At 39.4% G+C, this 22,197-nt stretch overlaps 1 protein-coding gene across 1 annotated transcript in view; it reads left to right on the top strand.

The window, feature by feature from the left end:
• Positions 1-21,215, top strand: part of colec12 (collectin sub-family member 12) — a 31,913-nt gene extending 10,698 nt beyond the window's left edge. Inside the window, exons 3-10 of the mRNA XM_085253758.1 lie at positions 12,657-12,779; positions 15,231-15,317; positions 15,458-16,501; positions 16,966-17,526; positions 18,310-18,452; positions 18,581-18,690; positions 18,776-18,918; positions 19,860-21,215. Coding sequence (XP_085109884.1) covers positions 12,657-12,779; positions 15,231-15,317; positions 15,458-16,501; positions 16,966-17,526; positions 18,310-18,452; positions 18,581-18,690; positions 18,776-18,918; positions 19,860-19,879 — 2,231 coding nt within the window. The 3' untranslated portion in view covers positions 19,880-21,215. The remainder of the gene's footprint in view (positions 1-12,656; positions 12,780-15,230; positions 15,318-15,457; positions 16,502-16,965; positions 17,527-18,309; positions 18,453-18,580; positions 18,691-18,775; positions 18,919-19,859) is intronic.
• Positions 21,216-22,197: the final 982 nt, after the last annotated feature.

Genomic DNA, 22,197 nt, shown 5'->3' with positions numbered 1-22,197 from the left:
TGTGAGATCCCTCTCTGTCTCCACTGCAGTGTGTTTCGCACACAGTGTAGGTGTTGGCACTGTGGAAAAATAAAGCTTTCATTACTCACCATGTTTATTGGACACATATTTTTGGCCAAATAGAATGTGATAGTATTTTGTCTTTGTAAAATGGATAGATGTATCCAATGTGCAGTACAGGCTCACCTTTGAGACTGACTTAATGTTGGGTGACTCACATTAGCAACCATTTCTTGACCTACAGTATATTCTACTGCAGCTAATGGTGATTTTGCAGGCATTTGAATAAGTTAATTGTGCAGCTTTGCAATGCAGGCGCCACTATACAACAATCTTTGCATATGATTCGTTCTGGGTTAACATCACTTTCCCTAAATTTGAAATATTTCCAAACAATAGATAAGCAACCTTTAGGAACAAGCTCTTTGCCTTCAACTGTGCCAGACATTTGATTTTTGTTTTGACGGTCTGTTATCTGTTGTCTTTTAAGATAATGATACTGATTCAAACTTTATCCAAGAAACTTTGCAGCACAGGGAACAGCTTAGATTGGCAGATGCAGGTATGTGGTCAGGTAGTGGCTTAGGGAGCAATAGCGTTAGATTAGCTTTGCGTTCGAGCAGTGTTTTTTAAATCAGTAGATCATGTTTATTTAATTGTGGGAATCATGTCATGTTTGTGATTAAAGCTGAAATAATTTTGTGGCCCTGTGACACACTGCATGCATTTTTTTAATTCGATGCATTTGACATAAAACAAATAGCAGCTGCTAATTTACTTCTGAGAAATGTGGACCAGAGTAATAGGTGCACTGTTTCTGGGAAGGAATGCAGTGAAATCAGATCTTAAATTTTCTTCATTAATTCATGGCGCTATTTTGCATCAGTGACAAAAACATCAAAAAATCTGATGTTTAGTTTTTGTAGTTTCAAATTGCCTAATCAGCCATCAAAGAGTCCACGACATATGTGAATGATTGAGAGCTCTTTATTCTGTGTCTTTGTGGTGACATACCACATCTTATTAGATACAGTAAAAGCTGTCTGAATGATCAGACTAGTGAGAAATGAAATGTATTGGCATCTTCAGATTAAAAGCTATATTGCATTAAATAACTACTTTGATATGGATCACATTAAAACTGCAGCTGCTTAACAAATAGTTAGATACCATCGTCTCTGTGGTCAGCATCTTTTCCCACAAGTAAAGCCAGACTTGGCTGGACAGCCTGCTCAGTCCACGCTGTGTGGTTTTATTGGCTCTACTTGGCGATGAAGCTTGAAAGAAAGTGCTTTGTGGCGATGGGATAGAGTGTAGCACCACCTCAGACAGACTTAGGGTTATGACCATCAGGCTGGGTGATGATTGTAGCTGATTCAGTAAGTGCTTCCACGCTGGGCCACCCAGCCGGCATGACCACACAAAAATCCAGCTGCACAGATGATGTGTGGAGTTAACTCCAGCGCTCAAGTCAAAATGCGAGTATAGCAGGTTTGGACTGAAACGAGAACGCAATGAAAGATTCATAACCTTCTTGACAAAATATGTCTCAGTTTAATTGAGGTCATGTTCTTGTGGTGAATTTGAGATCCGTGGGGCTTTGTGAGTGAACTCCATGAATGTCATCCAAGACACAGACAGTTCTCCGTGAAGCTCCACTATGGGAGCCATCATAAAAACAATTTTCTCTGAATAACATGGTTACAATTAAAGAAATGTTTGATATTGATCACACTTATGCAATCCACATTTTACCAACGAGCACAGCATGCTTTCCTGGTAATAGGAAAATTGCGTGGTTCTTGAGGCATAATGAGATTATAGATATGGCACATTCGTACATGGAGGTTTCCAAAGTTTAAAAAAAGGTGCTTTCTTTAGTAGCATCTAGTGAATGAAGCACTTTGAACATTAAAGGTTGTTTTTTTGTTTTGTTTTGTTTTTCAAATTCATGCATGCCTGTTTTAACGGCTGGCTGGGGCCTTTCTTTGTGGGATTTTCATGTTTCATGTTCTCTCTGTACTTCAGCTTCCTCCCACAGTCCAAAAATACGCACATTAGGTGAATTGGTGACACTAATGTGGCTGTAGGTGTGAATGTGAGTGTGAATGGTTGTCTTTCTCCCTATGTTATCCCTGTGAAGGTATACCCTGCCTTTTTTTCCCCTTATGACAACCCAACTGTAACTCTGAATTGGATAAACGTAAGAAAATGGATGGATGGATATCTGTTTTAAAATAAGAAGAAGCTTAAAAGGATGAAAAGTTTGTGTTTTATACATTAATAGACTACTGCCTGGAATTTAACGTGTCTCTCTTTAGAGCTTTACTCGTGATGTAGTTTCAAAAATGTCTGTGTTTATTTGTGTAATAATACTTTATCTGGCTGTACTAAATATATGTTTTCTTGTGCCCCTCTGCACAAGAAAACAGCAAATCTTTCTCATTGTAATTAATGGTTTTATGCCAGTTCTGGGGAACTGGGATATCAAACGTTTATAAGCACTTAATGTGTATGAAAATACATACTTGCATGCGCCTGTGGTTGCAGGTGCTGTTTGAGTTGCACTTTACAGCAGTCCCCGGTAATATTAACTCCCAGTTATGTTAAAAAGCCCTGCCTGTGAGCACTGCCTCTGCTTGCCAGCTCGTAGTGGACCTACCTCATACCCTGTATTTTATAACACAGCCAGCAGTTGGCATTTCTTCCACTGTATATTGTGGCAGCAGATGTGACTCTACCTACATATCTCCTCATCCCATCATACACTATTGGCCTGGATTTAAATGGAAACTGCTGACTAGAACAGAAAGGCTTTTTGGTCACAGCCACACAAAGTATGAACAATACAGTGGCCCAGCTTTGTTTACGAGGCACACATGCACACTTAAATGTATGTCTTAGGATTACAATATATGACCCATTTGTCATAGTCTGTCTTTCTTTAACCAAGCACAGATGGAATGACAAAACTGGGGGTTAATCAACTCCATCTTGGATCTGCGATTGTCTTTGATAGGCCAGCTAACCGTTTTTTGTTTTTTTTTTCTTTTTTCCCCTCTACCAGTTGGAAATAAAAACACAGAGGAGTGCTCAAAATGAGAAATGCATCATAAAGTTTCCCCTAAAAAACAAGCTCAGTTCTATTCCTTTTCACAGTTTGCACAATTCCTTCAGTAGCTCCAATTTTTTGTTTTACTCGCTCTGTGTTGTTATGAAATCTTACTGGAACTAAGTACTCAAAGGGCTTTTAGGTAAACAAATGTTGCAGGCAGAAATTAATGTTTGTTTTTATAAAGCAGCTGGTGGCATTAGGAAAGACTCATTAAGGAGATAATTTTGCATGAAATTGTGTTGTTCTTTTGTTGTTGTTGCATAAGTCAAGCAAGCAAGAGAGTCTGAAAAATTAGTCATAATAGTAATTGATGGATTGATGGTCATTAATGTTTTGTTTATTCTTTTTTGTCAAATGAAATACCCCCGATTACACGTTCAAGATATGAAAACATGATATTAAACATCTGTAAGTAATACTTGGATTTGTTATATTTTCACCATTAAATCTCACTAGCTAAAATTGAAACTAGAATGAGGAGGCCTCTGTTGTGTAAGACAAAGGTTGATGGCATTCTGAAGAGAGGATGTGTTTGAGTCACCCGTCCACATTGTATATCCCAGTGGAGTGTTTGTATTATTGTCTTTGGCCAAAGCCTTATGAGTACAATATACAGTTTTTTCAGCTTTAACTAGTGTGTGTGTGTGTGTGTGTGTGTGTGTGTGTGTGTGTGTGTGTGTAAAACATGTGCATGTCATCCTGTTCAGACATGCAGTCCTCTACCCCAGCGGTCCCTAACCTTTTTTGCGCCACGGACCGGTTTATGCCCGACAATATTTTCACGGACCGGCCTTTAATGTGTCGCGGATAAATACAACAAAATAAAACTAGTACCGGTACCGAAAAAAAGAAGATTTATTCATAACACACGTGAAAAGACCCAGGAAAACCGAGTAAACGATAAAAACGATAACAAAATAACTCTGAAAACTGATAAAAACCCTGAAAACTATACATTTCACACCTGAGCCTCAACTCTCGTGGCCCGGTACCAAACGACTCACGGACCGGTACCGGTCCGAGGCCCGGGGGTTGGGGACCGCTGCTCTATATGTTATTTAACAACATACAGATCTCTCCTAACTGTAACACTCTTAACTCCTTACTCATCATGAAAAGGAAGTGAATACCAGTGGGAAGGTTTCTTATAAAAACACTCCACATAGTCCACTGAAAGCAAAGTTTAGAACTTAGCTACTTGCTTGGCACGAAGGAATGATGTATCAAATGTTTGCATGCATCCTTTGATTTGGCTCCACTGTAACAAGGCCCAGATGTGCTAGAGAGAACCTGGGGCTCAATTTAAAGTGGATTTATGACACTGTAAAGTTAAATAAAATCACTCACTTTGCGCCAGAAAGAAGAAAGCAGCGGATAAACAACAGCAGAATGGTTAAGCTTGATAAGCAGTTGTTAGAATTTATTTAATATTACTTTCTACACCAGGATCCTTTTCTACGTAGCTGCAGTGGCGTGTCTAGAAAGTTTTTGTTGGGGGGGCCAGGTAGGGGCACAGATAATGTTAAAAAAACAAAAATCTACCAACCATAATTCAATAACCCTATAAACCTAATAACCGAATGCACTTTTAACTCTTATTAGAATGAGATTTTATCCACTACGGTGCAAACTTTTTAGGTACTGCGTTGATAAAGTACAAGAGATACAATCAGTGCTTTGTCAGTGTTTATTCAGCATTCAAGGACAGCAATATTTGCATAGTATTTTTACTGACATATAGTGCACATATGTTATGGGCAAAAACATTTTTTAATATTAAAATACGAACATTTTTAACATACAATTGTCAAATTAGCCAATGCAAAACTTTATCTGCCTATTAAAAAAGAAGATAATCTTCTCACAAACTGGTGTTTGATTTTGAAACAGGAAAAAAGTGGGGAAACAACTGAAAAGACTAATATTTGAATAAAACCTGGAACCAAGTAAATACTTTCTATGCTGCCTTATGATAAACTTTGGTAATACTGATGTATAAAGAACACTGGCTGATGATGAAATACAGTCAGCTGGCATGGTGACACTGCCAGTATTAACCTGCTGGGCTGGACTGGGACAGAAAATCGGCCCGGGCATTTTGATTAAAGACCGGCCCACCAGGTATTAAAGCCATGAAGCCTTTGAATGAAAACAAATGCTGTTGTGACAGTGATGTACACTGTCTTGTTGGTATATGTATGATTTCTATACATTTTACGTCAGATAAAAACTTTGTTCGCAAGATTCAGATAATTATTTAACAAAAGCTAGATATTTTAAATGAGAATAAGAAAGGAAAGTATTTATTTGTGCCCCCCTCTCCCTGTTAATGCCCTACCTGGCCCCCTGACAAAACTTTCCTAGACCCGCCCCTGCACAGTTACCAGTTGTCAGCTACTTAGAAAAGGATCCTGGTGTTGTTTGTCTCTCAGAAACAGTTCATAACTTCCCTTCAACTCATTCATGTCACCTAAAAGGTAAACCTGTTTCTCCATCACCTGTTCAGCTCTGATGATTCAGTAAGGACATCTCCTGGTTTCATCTTCATGTTTCCCTCTCACCACATATCCAAACCGACATCATGACCAGCAGCTTTACAGCTGTGGCTCCAGCAAACATCAGCTGATAGTAGAAATTAATATTAAATAAATTCTAACAACAGCTGATCAAGCTTAAATGTGCTGCTGTTGTTTAGCACGACATCCGCTGGTTTCCTTTTTCTGGCGCAAAGTGGACGATAAATAAACAAGAGGGAAAAGCCGATCAGCTGATCATCGATCAGTTTCATGATTGAAGTAGCAACAGGAAAGGGAGGAGAGAGAATGAGAGAAGAAGAGGCAGCTGACAGCGTGAAGACGCAGAATAAATCCAGCTTTGTGTCTTTTTCCATTTTAGCTTAAGCCTGGAATAAACTGTGTTCCTTACAGCTCAATATGAAACGTGTAATATTTTCTCTGAATGAGGGACCATTCCATTTTTTAAGGAGTGGTTGACAAGTCTACTAACTAACCTTATGAATAAAACAAAGTTCACTATCAGTAACATCATAGCACCCACTCAGCTGTATAGAAACTCTGTCATGCTAGCCAGTACGCAGTACGAGTTATTGTAACTGACTGTAAAAAGTCAGCACAACGAAAATAAACTCCACCTAAATTTGTTTTATATCTGACCCAGATAGACTGCAGGTCATAAGTTCTTACCTGAAGTTCAGTTCACCTGACACTCGGACTGGCGGCCGCCTCGGGTCTCTCCTCCTCCTGCCTCCCCTTCCCTCATCCACCTGCTGGCCTCTGTGGAAGCTCCGCCATAGCCACCACCAAACAACTGAGTTATTTTTTCACATCGGCCAGCATCTGGCCAATCCACCACCTCTCATTGTTCATGCCGTTACAAAAAAAATTTATAAATAAGTCATCAGCCACTGGGCAAATGCCCGGTATGCCCGATAGCCAGTCCAGCTATGTTAACCTGCAACCAAATCTGCAGCTCCATAAAGCAATGTTAGACTTGGATTATATCTTATGACTCATGCTATGCTAGCAAACATTTAGCTAAAATAGGCTACGACTTATGCTAGCTCCCCCCAGTAGCCTACTGTCTGAAATATTAGACGGTTGCAATAATTCTCTAAGTGTTATTTTTTCCTTGGTATTCTAATGTCACAGAAGTTTACAAAACTCAACAAACTTAATATTACTTACCGGGACATTTATTCTCTCCTCATTTTCTTTCATCGAAAAATTTTTTCTGTCTTTCTCCTTCCTTTGCTAACGTGATGCTCATAGTGCAGAAGCCGAGGCTGCATTCACTTACATTCGAATATCTGAGCTTCACTGTGAAAACATAATCGTACATTTGATATTTGATTTAATTTTATTGTTTTAGCTTCGGGGTGGCACCCGGGGTGGCCAGTCTGGTTGGGGCCCCCCCAGGGCCACCCTGCTGGACACGCCACTGCGTAGCTGACAGCTGGTAACTGTGCAGGGGCGGGTCTAGCAAAGTTTTGCCAGGGGGCCAGGTAGGGCATTAACAGGGAAAGGGGGGCACAAAGACATACTTTCCTTTCTTATTCTCATGTCTAGCTTTTAATAAATAAATATCTGATTTTTAAACAAGTTTTCATCTGATGTAAAATGTATAGAAATCCATTATTGTATACAGTATAGGAACTTTATAATTTATAACCTAGTAAGCTATAGTACTTTTTCCTTTGGGAAGATACCATGTGTGCAGTCTGCAATTCTGTTGAAGATGTTGAATCTATTTAATTATTGTGGAAAAATTATTGATTTCTGTGCATTTTTTTTTTTACACGTGTATTAAATTAAAGTTGATTACGTCAATTAAGCATTATGAGGTGGAGGGTGGTTCCCTATGTTTTTTTGTTTGGTTTTTTTTGCTGGGAGTTGGCAACCCTACTAGTTAGGTTGCTTAATATTTCCGCGAAGTACTCTTTAAAATACCAGAATAGGAAGGATGGTGTAGGTTTAAGTTTATTAGATTGATAAGTATTGCTGAACTATGAAATATTTTGGGTGCAGTGTATTTTTTGCATACAAGTATAACAGAATAGCTTTAGATTTGTTTTGTTTTTTTAAACTTGATTATGAACTTATACAAAATGTAGCAAGATATTTAAAAAAAAACATTTTATTGATTATAAAATACGCTATATCGGATTTATATCGGTATCGGCAGATATACAAATTTATGATATCGGTATCGGACATAAAAAAGTGGTAACGTGCCATCTCTAACATGAGAGAGAGAGAGAGAGAGCCCAGCAGGCTGGCTAAGCTAGCTCGGTAGTTCAAGGTGCCTAATGTCTAGGTAATTTGTCTCAGTGGTAGCTTCCCCTGTGGCGTAGTGCTGCTTACTTTTTAACATTCCTGTTGGCGACTGTTAGCTGCAGGAGCCGGAGTGAGATGTAAGGACATCGGTTCAACTTGCAAAACCTGCTCAGGGTTTAACTGTTTAACATGGTCCTAAAAATGGCATCAGGAGAAACATAATCAAGTTCTTTAAACCCAAACTCCACCGGCAAGATAAAAGTGTCGTTTGCTTTGATGTATTCAATCCACCTCTTCTCGCTGTGCTGAAATAACTCGGCAGTTATTAAATGGATTGCTTCATCCTCCTTGGCCCACTGTGGTACATGTTTGTTTGATAAACTGCGTGTTTTTTGTTTATCTACTCAGTTTGTTGAATTTCCAAACCAGATTGTAAAAAGACAAGTCCAAGAATGATTATGGAAATCACAAACTTGAACTCGATCCACAAATATATCTAAGTAAAGTTATGACGGTTTATAGATCTACAGTTTACAGCTGTAGACAGACAGATATCACGGGGGTTTACCATTTAAAAGAATAATATTTGCGTTTCCTTAGGAAATGTGAACATGCTGTATTGACAGGATTAGAAAGTGTCAGACTCCATTCAGGTGGGGAAGAAAAGTTCTGTGTGACTAATCTGGGTTTTGGCTTATCATCATTTTCCACTTATATACAAAACACAAGGCAAAATCAAAGAATTAATGTGATAGCCATCCACAGCTACTGTATAAAAGGCTCTGACCTGCACAGGCTTTCTTTGTGTTGCTATGGAAATTTCCACTGCTACGCAGGAGGGAGGGAGGGCTTGCAAGCAAGTCTAATGTCAGGTATAAGGAACTGGGGAATTTTTTTCTTTGACTGGCTTAGAGTCCAGATGAAGTACAGCTGTTTTAGAGACACCACAGTGGAATGCTTCATCTTTCAGTCTGTTTTTCCCTCTGTCTCCTAATCCGCATCCTCTGTCTTTCTTCTACTTTGATGGCAACAATAAAGGATTTGCCAAAGATAAAACTGACTCATAACAGAGCATAACTTCTCCTAAGTATCACCGGCAACTTTAAAAGCACTCACAGGTCAATTTAACATCACTGATCTTATCATTACAATGACACGATATGCTGGGAAACCTTGGATTCTGGCATCCATGCAGATGCTACTTTGACCAAGCCTCTCATCCACGCTGACAGCGATAGGACTCTGAAATGGCAGCAGTATCCCACAACAGGGGAGACAACAGTTCGGAACAATGACCCAGGCTCCATACTCTCCATATCCCAGATCTCCAAAAGGGAACAAAATACACTAGAAAAAGCTCGATGCATAGAGACGCCATCCTGCATACTACAGGACCCACAGGATCTGCCTAAATAATCTGATGGCTTAGCATTCATTTTAGTATTCAATATAAAAAACTGCAGTCAATCCTGCAGAGAAATACTCCATGGGGAAGTGTAGAGCTTAATACTCATGTTAGCAATGTTTATACCAGCAGCTGCAATTCTAAAATGCTGAATTTTTCAATATCTGCAGCACGTTCCCTGCTAGTCCTTGTTTCCTGAGCTAGAGACACAAAGGAGTGCCATCCTTGTAGAGCAACACTGCTAGCTCTGGTTCTCCAGATAAGACACAAGTAGTCTTGCATTTTTCTAGAAATATATTTCTTTTTGTCTTCATTCAAAAGGACAAACCACAAAAAACAGACTGGAAGCACAAGGTTTTCATTTGACATCAATAAAATGTAAGTTGCAGTATCCTCCACTATACCTCTGCTCTTTGTAGCATTTTATGACATTTATTTGCCTTGTGGGGATTATTTGGCTCAAGTCCAGGTTGCTGATGAGGAATCTGGCTGCTCTCCTGCTTCTCAGCTCTCACCATGCCTCAACGGTTCTCGGCATTCTGCACCAGGCCTTTGGTGTAACAGTCCCTTTTAAGTCAACTCATGACATATGTCATCATATTTATGTTTCAGTCACAGTGGTCCTATGAATATAAAACAAAATGCATGTGCTGACTAATGAGGTACAGAAGTAGATTTGCTGTCTGCATGTACATAAAGAGAGGACTTGAGTGAGCTTTTTTTTTCTTAAAATACTCCATATGGTAAATTAAATTATCAAACTTTGTTGTAATGTACTTTGATTGACATCAAACAGTATAAGTGTAATGTCAGAGATTCTGACTACCTTTCACTTGTTCACCTTAGCACATTTCAAGGTCAAAACAAAACTGTGTCAAAACAATCAAAAATGTCTGATGAATGGTTATAGAAACAACGTAGGTTTATTTTACTTCTTGATTCTCTGTAAAAGAATCTTTTAGCTACCTTGGAAGTGTTAGTGTGGACCACATCACACAAAATTGTTGTTTATGCAAAATCTCTTGGAGGTTAGAAAAAAACCCCGGCAGTGACAAGCAGTGGGAAAATGTTACAGCCCTGGAACAAGTCATCAGCTGCTCTGCCCAGAATGAATTTCCATGTTAGTTCAGTCTAAGCGTCGCTGTGGGGAAGAACATGGCTGTTATGGTTTTTAACCCAGGTTATACACAGTATGTGCTAAATTCTTGTTATGCTAAGTGTAGATACTAAAAAGTCTGCAAAAAAAAACCCCACAATTATTTTTCTGCCACAACAATTAAAACACTCTTTTGTTGTCTTTGTTTAAGATTTTAAAGTCACAGACACATTTTTTTTCTATTTCTGTGGGAGAAATCCAGCCAGGAGAAAAGTTATTGATGCAAAAATGTATGTGAAATTCATCACCTTACACTTACCTTGCTTTCAACCCAGAACCTGCAGATGTACAGCTGCATGTTTACATGGTGTGATGCTGTACTTTAAACAGCGTGTTTTCAGGGACAGTGGGGGATTCTCTGATGGAGCTCTCCACATTCACTCACATGGGGCTGTCGGTACACATAAGGACAACAGTGGCCGGCATATCCATGTCTAGCTCCATGGTGGTCCCCCCCCCCCTTTAGTTTGTCAGACATGATGTTTGTACAGATGTCTGGGTCCAAAGCAGAAAGGACAAACCCTCGCTGCCCTTTTGGTGGTCCCGGCCTACCCCTGACTTTAAAGCATAGATATACTCAACTGTACAAGTTATCTTTTGGATTAAATTTTCTGACTGTATTCTGTGACCATGGTGGGTATAACATGTTTCTATAAACAATTCTCTCCTTATTATTGTTATTATTCATGGTCAACAGCCTTGAAGACTGCTGTTGTGCTCTGTGAGGTTCTTTGACCCATTTCAATGTATTTCAGATTTAAATAAAATAAAACAATTTATTACAGTTTGCGTTTTAGTAATGAGTTCCGATAATGATAACTAAAGAAAGATGAGCAGCCAGGACATTAGAGTGGTTGTAAACAAACCCTGATGTTGGCTACCTGAAGTTTGAACTCTAAGACCTTTATCCATACCGCTGCTTCCTTTGTCCTTCAAATGAAGTGGTAGCCAGTCTCTCCAAACATTTAGCTTGCTTACAGTCTGTATGATAGCTGCACTTTCTTCCCCAGTCAGTCTTATCTTTCAGCAGTGTCACTGTGTTCAGTGATCACAGCAGTTGCTTAAGTGAGTGCACGGTTTTTATAAATAATAGAACCAATGTTGAAAGTAAATGGAAGACCCACTTTGTTTTATGATTATCTATAGCAATATGACATTTTATGAATCTTATGTACAGGACACCTTTTAACAACATCTTTTAAATAATAGTTTGTTGCAGCTTAAGTTGTATTGATGAGTTATGATAATGGTATGATATTAAACTAGAGAAACCCTGATGTTAGTTATAACTAAAGTTTGAACTGTAAGCCCTGCATCCACACTGCTGCTGTGATTTGTTTGTAACGGCAGATGGTGATATTGCACGATTTTCACATTTTGTTTGCAAACATCCAAATCGGGAATGTGTGACAATTTTCCATAAATTCTCCTTTCCTAAATAACCTGATAACCTGATAACCTGACCTCTTCCATTAAGAGCTTTTTGGCCTGTTGTGAATTCACGGCAGCTGTCTTGTATCTCTGCTTACTAAATGCTACTTTGTCAATTCGAGTAAAGTCAAGCAACCAACCTGCCTACAATGTTTAGCATTAAATCACTTAGTGTTGGGGATTTTTAGGAAGCAGAAGTAAACGTCTGCGACACGAATGACCAAAAATCTCACTGTCCCAGTGTTCTAGGTTAGTTGCCAATGACACAGAAGGGGAATAGTAGTGTTTTGTATTGGTTCCTCAGTCATATGGATAACACATGTGCAGTGTTTTCAAAGTTTCATAGTGAGTTTTCTTGCCAGTTAATGGGGCCAAATGTTTTCAATTGATACTCAACTTGAGAAAAGCACAGCGTGTGCCACCACAGACACGCAGGTCTAAACTTAGTGATGACGTAAAAAAGAAAGAATCCATGTGGTTTCACTTTTTATATGAAAACATTTGGGATGTTTTTATGAACTTCCTTCTTCAGCTGGAGCGTGTATGGGTTACTACTGCAATTTTATTCTTCTTGCTTGCAGCCAACCTAGAATAGAATAGAATAGAATAGAATAGCACTTTATTATTATTGTAAATGTACAACGACATTATGGGTGTCCCATGCCAACTGTCCCGGAATAAAATATATAAACTATAAATAGACAGTGCTGTACACTGTTCACTGGTTTGTGACATAGACCCTGTTGTGTGTTACAGGAATTCAGGAGGGTACAGAGTGCACCAAGTGCAAAAATGACTGGGCATTAAGGGCAGCCATCGCACTCCTCTATGTGCTCTGTGCCCTGCTCGCTATAGCGGTGGCTGTCCTCGGATACAAAGGTAAGCCGTAACTGAAGTTAAAATGCCTGCTTAAACAAATACTCTAGTTTTCAGCTGGATTGCAGCTTCTGACATCCACAACAACTTACCTGACAACACTGAACCCACAATGTGTGCATAACGGGTTGAAGTGGAATGGCAGATGGTGACCTCAGTTTTTCCAGAGTGGCTCAGTTAGACCCTTTCTTACAAGCCAAGAAATATTGATGCTCTAAGCCAAATACATAGACTTTCCTTTAACTACAGATGATGGAACACTTATTTAATTCTTCACTACTTCACTACCCCTCCACGGACTGGCATATTAGATCACCCAATTATGTAAATGTAAAAAACATATTCTTGCCATTTCCTTATATTTACATGTGAATTAAGTTCCTGTCCTCTGTGCTGTGGTGATATTACTTGTACAAGCCCCTGGACTGTCAAAAGGCATAGCAACTGGCCCTGTTGCCCTTGGATGTATAATCCTGTATTGTACTCCTGTAGGTGTGTTTGCTGGTTTAGTATGACGTGATTCACAGAAAGTGAGAGGGGATCAGTATGAATGAAATTCTGTATAATTTTATTATGAAGTTCTTTCTCTTCACACAAACTTGGTTGATTTTTTTCCTTTTTTTGTCTAATAGATTGAACGATAACAAACAGAAAATACAGTACACAAAATCTTGCTAGAAAGTCCAGAAAGGATGATAAGGCCAACTTCAGGAAAGACTTTGGACAGACAGAGAATTAAGATGTCTGACTTTGGCACAATTATAGTTTTTTTTCCCTTTGTTTACTCCTGCCCTGCCTTCTGACTCCCATGGTCCCACAGCTTCTCTCTGCCTTCGTCTTTTTCTTTGATGTTTGATAAAAATTTAAATGGTTGTATCACTAACAGTCAAGCCAGAGGCTTTGGCCTAAGATTAACCACTCTGTTGACAGAAACCGTTGTTTACTGTCCACCATATTTGACATCTTTAGCCACAGCTCTAAATGGGAAACAGATTGTGTGGCGCTGTCCTTACTGCACGCATGCTGCTGTTACTCCCTGTTTGAACAATGGAAATAATATTAAATAGAAACAGACAGGAATTCCACATATTTCAGGCGTTATCATCGGGGAATGCTTTCTGTGCCTTACACATTTGTGGTCCAAAGCAGTCACAGAAAAATATGCCGAAAGTATCCTCGAGTGAAACACTGCTACAGTCCTACCTGCTCCACAGGCAACGGATGGCATATTTGCCTAATGGGGAAAGACTTAATCCAAACTACTGCACAAGTTTAGATTTAAATCAGAATTAGGTGCTGTCAGGTTTGTTTTAGGCTTCCAGCTTTGCATCTGTGTTAGCGTCAAGCCCAAGTGAGTTTGATGTCTTGGCTCTAATGTCTACCAGATGACTGTGCAGCGACTACCCAGGCTTAACAGCCCAAAGCAGATTTTATGGCTTGGTTGCAATTTGTTATCTCATGAACTACAGACTAACTCACAAATTGCTGCGAGTGTCCAAAATACTTTGAGTGTGCAAGAAACCAATCTGAGCTCTGCATTCTATGTTTTTTTTTCTATGCACTTTGTTATAGATATGCTGCTATTTTTCAAGTTAATGCTTTAATTCCTGTTAAAGAATTGTTTATTTAAATGTCTGCTCCAGCAGCTTTCATCAGTGTTAATCTCAGTTTGGGTAACTGCCTAGCTTTTGCTCATAACTTGTCCCAATAGGCAGCCAGACTTACTAAAAGACTTACTTAAATTAGCAGCCTTATATAACTCGCAGTGCCTTTCCAATATAAGGATGTGAAAAGGATGGAAAGATTAACAGGGGTGAATGAGAAGGTATGTTCAAGATTAGTGGGGAGTTTTGCAGGTGTTTCTAGTTTATTCTAGATTTTTCTCACTGTTATCAATGGAATAAATTTATAGAGTGTTTCTGATTCACCCAAAAGAAAAGCATGTGACCATTTCAGAGAAACTAAGACAGATTTAAAGGAGATTACCTTCAAACTTCAGTTCTCAGCAGTTACCCAACAGCTCTTTGAAGCTCTTTTTGTTTGTCCCAAGTGCATGTTATTGTTTCATGTTTTTGTCACTCCTGGAACGATAATGTTTTCCAGTTCAGTATTTAGACGCCCACATGCTGAGAGAAAAACAAAGCATGGAAGAGAGGAGACTCTTCCTGCAGATGTAAGGAGAGAGAAAGTGGAACCAGAGTCGTAAAGCGCTGGCGTGGTATTGATTATGTGTTTGACATTATTTACACTGATGAAGTGGAATTTGTGAGGAAAAATGTTAGGAAAGTTTTTCACTCCATTCAATCCCATGTTCCCATCAGTGGCGTTTAACTTTTCCAGTTTTTCATTGCAGCAGTATGAGTGTAACAATGCCCTCTGCTGTTAAGAAGCCCTTCTGCAGAATATACTATATCTATCTTCAACTTTAAGACAGTCGCTTTCATTTTTTCTTAGTGGTTGAGAAAATGGACAACATGACAGAGGGCATGCAGAATTATGGAGGCAAGATCATTGCTGTGGAGACAGACTTAAAGAAACTAGGTAAGTTCCAGTAACACAAGATTATATCATAGATGCCGAAAGCTGCAGAGATTTCAGTGACGTGTACAAGAAAGTAGGTTTTGGCTTTGACACTATACTATATTTGTATGTCCTATTAACAGTGTGTGACTGTTTTTCAGATGATCAGGCTGGAGTGATGTCAGTTAATGCCACTAGTGAGATGAAGACTTTCAAGTCAGATCTGGAAGCGTTACAGAATCAACTACAGCGCATTGCAAACAGGGCAACAAGTAACAGCGACAGGCTGGATGAACTTAGGATAACAGGAGGTGATACGGAAAGTGCACATGTCTCACTGCAGAGTTTTATGGAAAACAATGATGCTTCACTGCGTGGCATCAAGCAGACCTTGACCTCTTACAGTGGAATGATTGACAGCCTTGAGGCGGACACTGCACGGCTCCAGTCTGAGATACAGAGCCAGGTCAAAGTACAGAGCCAGACTCAGATTGATGTCAGTGCGCTGAACATCACGCAGGCCCAGCAGCGCAATCTCCTCAGCACACTACAGAAGACAATTGAAAATGCAGGACAGGAAGTTCAGAAACTGAAAAATGACTATCAGATTCTGCAGCAAACAGCCAGACAAACACGGGCTGACACAGAGTGGCTGAAGGAAAAAGTTCAGAACCTTCAGGTTTTGGCAGCCAACAACTCCGCCTTGGCCAGAAACAATGAAGAAGCTCTAAATGACTTGGGAGCTCAGCTCAGCACTTTAGCCAGCCAAATCCAGAATACCTCAGCTCTCACAGAGGGACATGACCAGAGCTTGCATGAGATGATGGACCACCAGAGAGACCATGATAATGCCACCTCGCTTAAGTTTGACAAAATGGAAGCACGATTAGACAGACACGAGAATGACATGAACCGCGTGACTGGAAACATTAGCTTTGCCGCACAGATTCTTGGTGTCATCAGTTCCGAGCTGAATGGCCTGAGGTCCTGTGCTGAGACAGTAATGCAGCACTCTGACCTGTTAGTGGGACTGAATGGAAGTGTGACACAGGCCAACGCAGACAACAGAGAGCTGCGCGCCCAGCAGGATGAACTAACAGCCCGGTTGGACAGAGAAGTCAACAACTTGTCCATGGTGATGGAGGAGATGAAGCTAGTGGACAGCAAGCACACACAGCTTATCACCAACTTTACCATCCTACAAGGTGAGGAATACCTGGCGTGCCTGATTTAGAGCTTTTCATCATCATATGTAAATAAAGCACCTTTTCCAATTATTTGTGAAAATTATGACAAGTATATTTAATTATTCTAGGTATGGAACTCGTACATTTTTAATTAATATAGAAAAGTATAAGAATATATAGATAGATTTCTTCCACTTCCATTTTGTTAAATAAATAAGTACAACAGTTTTCAGTTTCTTGGGGTAAGTTACATCGTCTACAACCTTCTGGTCTTAAGAAGAATCATATTTATGAATTATTTGTGACTTCTGACAGTGACTAGGATTGTACCTCTTCTAATTTGTAGTATGCATTTGTACCAGAAAAGAAATATAAGATTACAAGAAATCATTTGTGTGATGTTTTGTGTGACAGTGCATGTAAACATTAATTGTTACACATTGTTCTATCAGTTATAGTTCACTTATCTGCTCGTATTTCAGGCCCACCAGGTCCAAGAGGGCCCAGAGGTGATAGGGGTCCTCAGGGGCCAATGGGCCAAACGGGACAAAAGGGTGATAAAGGAGACAAAGGAATGCCAGGATTGGTCGGACCTAAAGGAGAACAAGGTGCAGCCGGACCACCAGGCGCAGCAGGTCCAAAAGGTTCAGTTGGGGCTCGAGGTCTTGTAGGACCTAAAGGATCAAGAGGGCCTAGTGGTCGACCTGGAAACCCTGGTGAGAAAGGTGACCCTGGGGTTCCAGGGCCTCCTGGGACGGATGGACCTTCCGGAATGCCAGGACCGCCCGGGCCACAAGGGCCCAGAGGAGCAGCAGGACCTTCAGGTATGGAAGGACCCCGTGGGCCTATTGGACCCATGGGCCCTCCAGGTCCTCCCGGTCTCCCAGGACTTCCTGGAACTCCCATATTTGTAAAGCCACCTCAGCCCACTCAGCCCCGTCCAGTCACTCAACCTCCCAAACCATCTCAACCTTCTAAACAAGTACAGGAACCACAGGGCTCTGTGTCGGTCCAGCCTCCTGTTGCCACAAGTCCAAAGCCTGGTGAGTTTTGTCCTGTCTCACTCTCATCAAACCCAACCGTTCACGGCAGTTGGCTGCCCCTCTCTGAGCCTGCTTCTGCTCGAGGTTTCTTCCTATTAGAAGGGTGTTTTTCCTTCCCTCTGTCACCAAGTGCTTATTGATGGAGGTTGTCTATTTGTTGTGGTTTTCTCTGTATTAGGGTATTGTAGGGCCTTTATCTTACAATATAAAGTGCCTTAAGGTGACTGTTGTTGTGATTTGGTGCTAAATAAATAAAATAAGATAGAATCTTGCACGGTGGCACAGTGGTTAGCACTGTTGCCTCACAGCAAGAAGGTCCTGAGTTCACTCCAGCCTGAGCATCACTCCAGCCTTTCTGTGTGGAGTTTGCATGTTCTCCCCGGGTTTGCGTGGGTTCTCCCCGGGTACTCCGGCTTCCTCCCCCAGTCTAAAGACATGCACTTTGTGGGGATAGGTTAACTGAAAAATCTAAATTGCCCTGTTTTTTGGTGTGAATGTGAGCGCGAATGGTTGTCTGTCCCTGTGTGTTGGCCCTGCGACAGACTGGCGACCTGTCCAGGGTGTACCCCGCCTCTCGCCCTATGGTAGCTGGGATAGGCTCCAGCACCCCCCGCGACCCTGAAAAGGATAAGCGGAAGCGAATGGATGGATGGATAGAATCAAGTGATTAGATAAATTAGACCAGGACATTTTTGTAAATGTTGATACCTTGTACCATCTAACTAGCATCTCTAGTGATTTTGTTTTGTTGGATAACATGTATGTGGTAATTCATTCTTCCAGGTTGTCCACGTGAATTCAGAAACTTTGGAGACAGCTGCTATTACTTTTCTTCTGGTTCACAGAGGCTCAACTTTGATGACGCCAACCAGTTTTGTACTAATCGTTCAGCTCATATGCTCATTATCAATAACAGTGAAGAACAGGTAAATTAAATTACATCCATATATTCCATATAAAGCTATTGCTAATTTTAAACAATTGCACAAATTGACATAAAACATTATTATAAACATTTTTTCTTGTTACATCTTCTTTTCTATTCTACCTCTAGCAATTTGTAAAAAAAGCCATCACAGGAAAAGGATATTTCTGGCTTGGACTGAGTGACAGAGAGGAGGAAAATGTCTGGAAGTGGGTAGATGGAACCATACCAGTTTTCACGTGAGTTGCAAATTTGTGTATGTATTTTAACTGTACAGGACAATTTTAACAAAGTGTAACCAAGTGTCTTTGTGGTTGTTTTTAGGAAGTGGAAGCCTGGCCAACCTGATAACTGGAAGCATGGTCACGAAGACGGCGAGGACTGTGCTGGCCTTATCCATGAGGCCAACTGGAATGACTTTTACTGCACTGACCGCATTGGTTTCATCTGTGAACATGCCTTTGACAGTTAGTACCTTCTTCATATTGGACTTTTAAATTTCCTATTTGTGTGTATTTCCATAGTTGCTTAATTTGTGTTTTTGGAAACAAAGCCCATATGACGACCAAGTTTGTTTATTCAACTCCAAATGTATATTTTTAAAATGTGTCACAAATGTGTAATGTCTTAAAAAATTATACTACATTTATTTACGCTGTTCTTTTGTAGACTGATGCAGTTTTGTTTATCTAAACAGATCCAGTAATTATGATCCCCTGTTCAAATTGGACTGATTCAAGATCACCTTAATATATTTTATTAAGTTTTTCAAAAGAAAAATAAACAGTCTAGTTTATTTTATAGTTATATAGATATACACACAGAGACATATACACACACAAAGAAAGAATTTAATCTATTTTAGAATAATAATAATGGATTGGATTTATATAGCGCTTTTCAAGGCACCCAAAGCGCTTTACAATGCCACTATTCATTCACTCTCGCATTCATACACTGGTGGAGGCAAGCTACGGTTGTAGCCACAGCTGCCCTGGGGCAGACTGACAGAAGCGAGGCTGCCATATTGCGCCATCGGCCCCTCTGGCCAACACCAGTAGGGTAAAGTGTCTTGCCCAAGGACCAACAACCAGGACAGAGAGCCTGGGGATCGAACCGGCGACCTTCCGGTTACAGATACGCTCCCCAACCCCCTGAACCACGGTCGCCCCGTAATAAGGCTGTAACAAAATGTGGAGCAAGTAAAGCACTGTGAATACTCTCTGGATGCACTGTAACAGTGAACATCCCCTGCTAAGTGGAGCTTAGTCATCATTAATAGCTGTTTTTTCATACAATAACACCTCAAAATGTCGCTGGGAGAGCTATAACTGTAAATGCAACATCTTGGGCGCACACACAGAGATACAGATACAAAATGTGTTGTATTTTTTTGTTCTCTTCACAGTGAAAGTTCCAGTTTTATAGCATCCATCTAAGAAGTAGTGATCAGTCTCCTTTCAGGAGAAAGGTGAAGAGGTTGAAGACGTCACTATAACGAGGGCCATGCGGAGAAGCACTACGTGACTAGAAGACTCTGATAAAGCCAGCCCAGTGGAGCATCACTGACACTTGGACTTTTATTTGTCTTTAAAGGCACTTTACAACATAGTACCATGCAAAAGGCAGAGCAAACACAGAGCCATTCCACTGTTGTATTCATTTCGATTTTGTACTGAAAAAACACGAGTATCTTCATTTATTTAGGCTGATGCAGCCACAGTTGTACATGTGTATCTGTAAATAATATTTTACAAATGACAATTAGTTGGTTGGAACTGAATTTGATATTGTTTGATTTGTTCAGTTACTCAGTCTTTACACATTTAAACTGTCAGAGTATACTTCAAATCTTTGTATCCGATAAAATACTCCACAGAATCATAGAATTATCATTTGTTTACAAGCAAGTTCCCACAAACATGGTGAGCAACCACTTGTCATCATTGCCCAATAAATACCTGTAACCTAACAAAAAGAAAGAAAAGTAGAGTAAATTTTTTCAGTGCTTTTTTGGAGGTTGGGGGAGAATTGATTGCTGATGTGAGCAGTGTTGCTGCCTTACAAAGGACTGTATTTCTTGGACTTTGACCTGCCAGTATTATCTTAATCTGATATATACATGATCCATATGCACATGGTTTGTAATGTATCCATTATCAGATGATTTCTTCATTATGCCAAATGCAATATGCGAAACATTATAATTTGTATAATCAATTTTTTTTGTTGATCTTATGGACTGAATAGCAATGTTTAATCCAGTTTAAGGTTCATCTGTGAGTTCATTCAATCACCACATTCCGATGGATCGGGTCAGAATGCTTAACACAATAAAATTGGGAAAAAATTTGTGTGGAATCACTGACTGTTGTCCATAAAATATTTCAGTAAATGTGTGCAGACTGGTTAGCATGAAATGCCAAGTGTTTACACATAAAAACTGAAGGAAAATAGAGACTTTAAATTTCAAATATTACTGCTAATCTGCTATTTATGTCTTATTTGCATTTTTATTTTGTCTTCAATAAAACGAGTGTATAACAGTATAGCATCAGTACTTTGAGAAAAAGTAGCAAAATATTACAAAAAATCTAAACTACAGCTAAACTTACATATTTCACACACTCTAGACAGAGTGTGTGAACATCACTGATGCTGCCTAAACCTACATACTATTGTATTAATAATATAATAATAACATGCTAATATTATAAATTGACAATTACAACACATTGACTAAATAATGGATTTATATAATGTAATATTCAGTCTATATTCAGATAGAAAATTTCAGATGTACTAAAGTAGATTTGTATGTTTTGGGGTTTGTTTGTTTGTTTGTTTGTTTTTTGATATGTATGCTTTGTCTAAAAAGTGAAAAATGCATAAAATAATAAATACTGACAATAATACCTTTTTTAAGATTATATACTTGTTCTAAGCACTAACAAAATTCTTAAAATGTATAATTTTTTCAAAAATATACTTGAATTATATATATGCTAATATTGGTGCCAGTTTTATTTATATATATATACATATATATATACACATATATACACTTTTAATTAAACTCAGTGTGCTTTCCATACATTATAAAAACATTTTTAAACTGTATCTCGGTAATGTCCTAAAGCAATTAACAACTAATTATCAACTAAACAGAACTTTAACATAGACACAGTTGTGTCTTGACTTTAGGCATCTTGGTCCAAAGGACAAGACAACAGTGATGCAAAGCACCCTCAGCGCATTTAGGTCCAACTCAGGGAATAGTTAAAAGATTTGCACCTCTCTAGAGAGGTCCACTTGGTCTTACTGAGCAAGTCAGAGATGTACTTGAAGAGCAAACCACTGAGAGTTGTATGAACTAACAGAGATTTTAAACGTAATCCTGGGTGGAACCAGGACCCAGTGAAGACTTCAATATTGGGGTAATTTGATAAAGTTTCTGTTTCTGTGTAGGGATTCTGGATGCCGCTGCTTTAAACTGATAATATATCCAGTAATATAACTGGATAAATATCTCAAATATTTCTTTCTTGTCTCTGTTCAATTTTAAAAGGTTTGTAGACATCAAGCAGTTAATGTCATCTGTGCTAGAATTACATATTGGTTAATGTAGTTTAGTTTAGACCACTGTTAATTACTTAAATTAGTAATTACTCATTTATTGCTTCACTTACGCCACACAAATCCTCTTAACTACAAGATTAAAGTCTTTATGTGTTACTCATTTTCAC

Source organism: Mchenga conophoros, linkage group LG18 (assembly GCF_057382185.1).
Source record: "Mchenga conophoros isolate Kocher_MC1m ecotype Shallow Benthic linkage group LG18, M_conophoros_male_GT1.1, whole genome shotgun sequence".
In the NCBI taxonomy this organism is placed as follows: domain Eukaryota; kingdom Metazoa; phylum Chordata; class Actinopteri; order Cichliformes; family Cichlidae; genus Mchenga; species Mchenga conophoros.
This window is presented reverse-complemented; position numbering and strand designations above follow the sequence as displayed.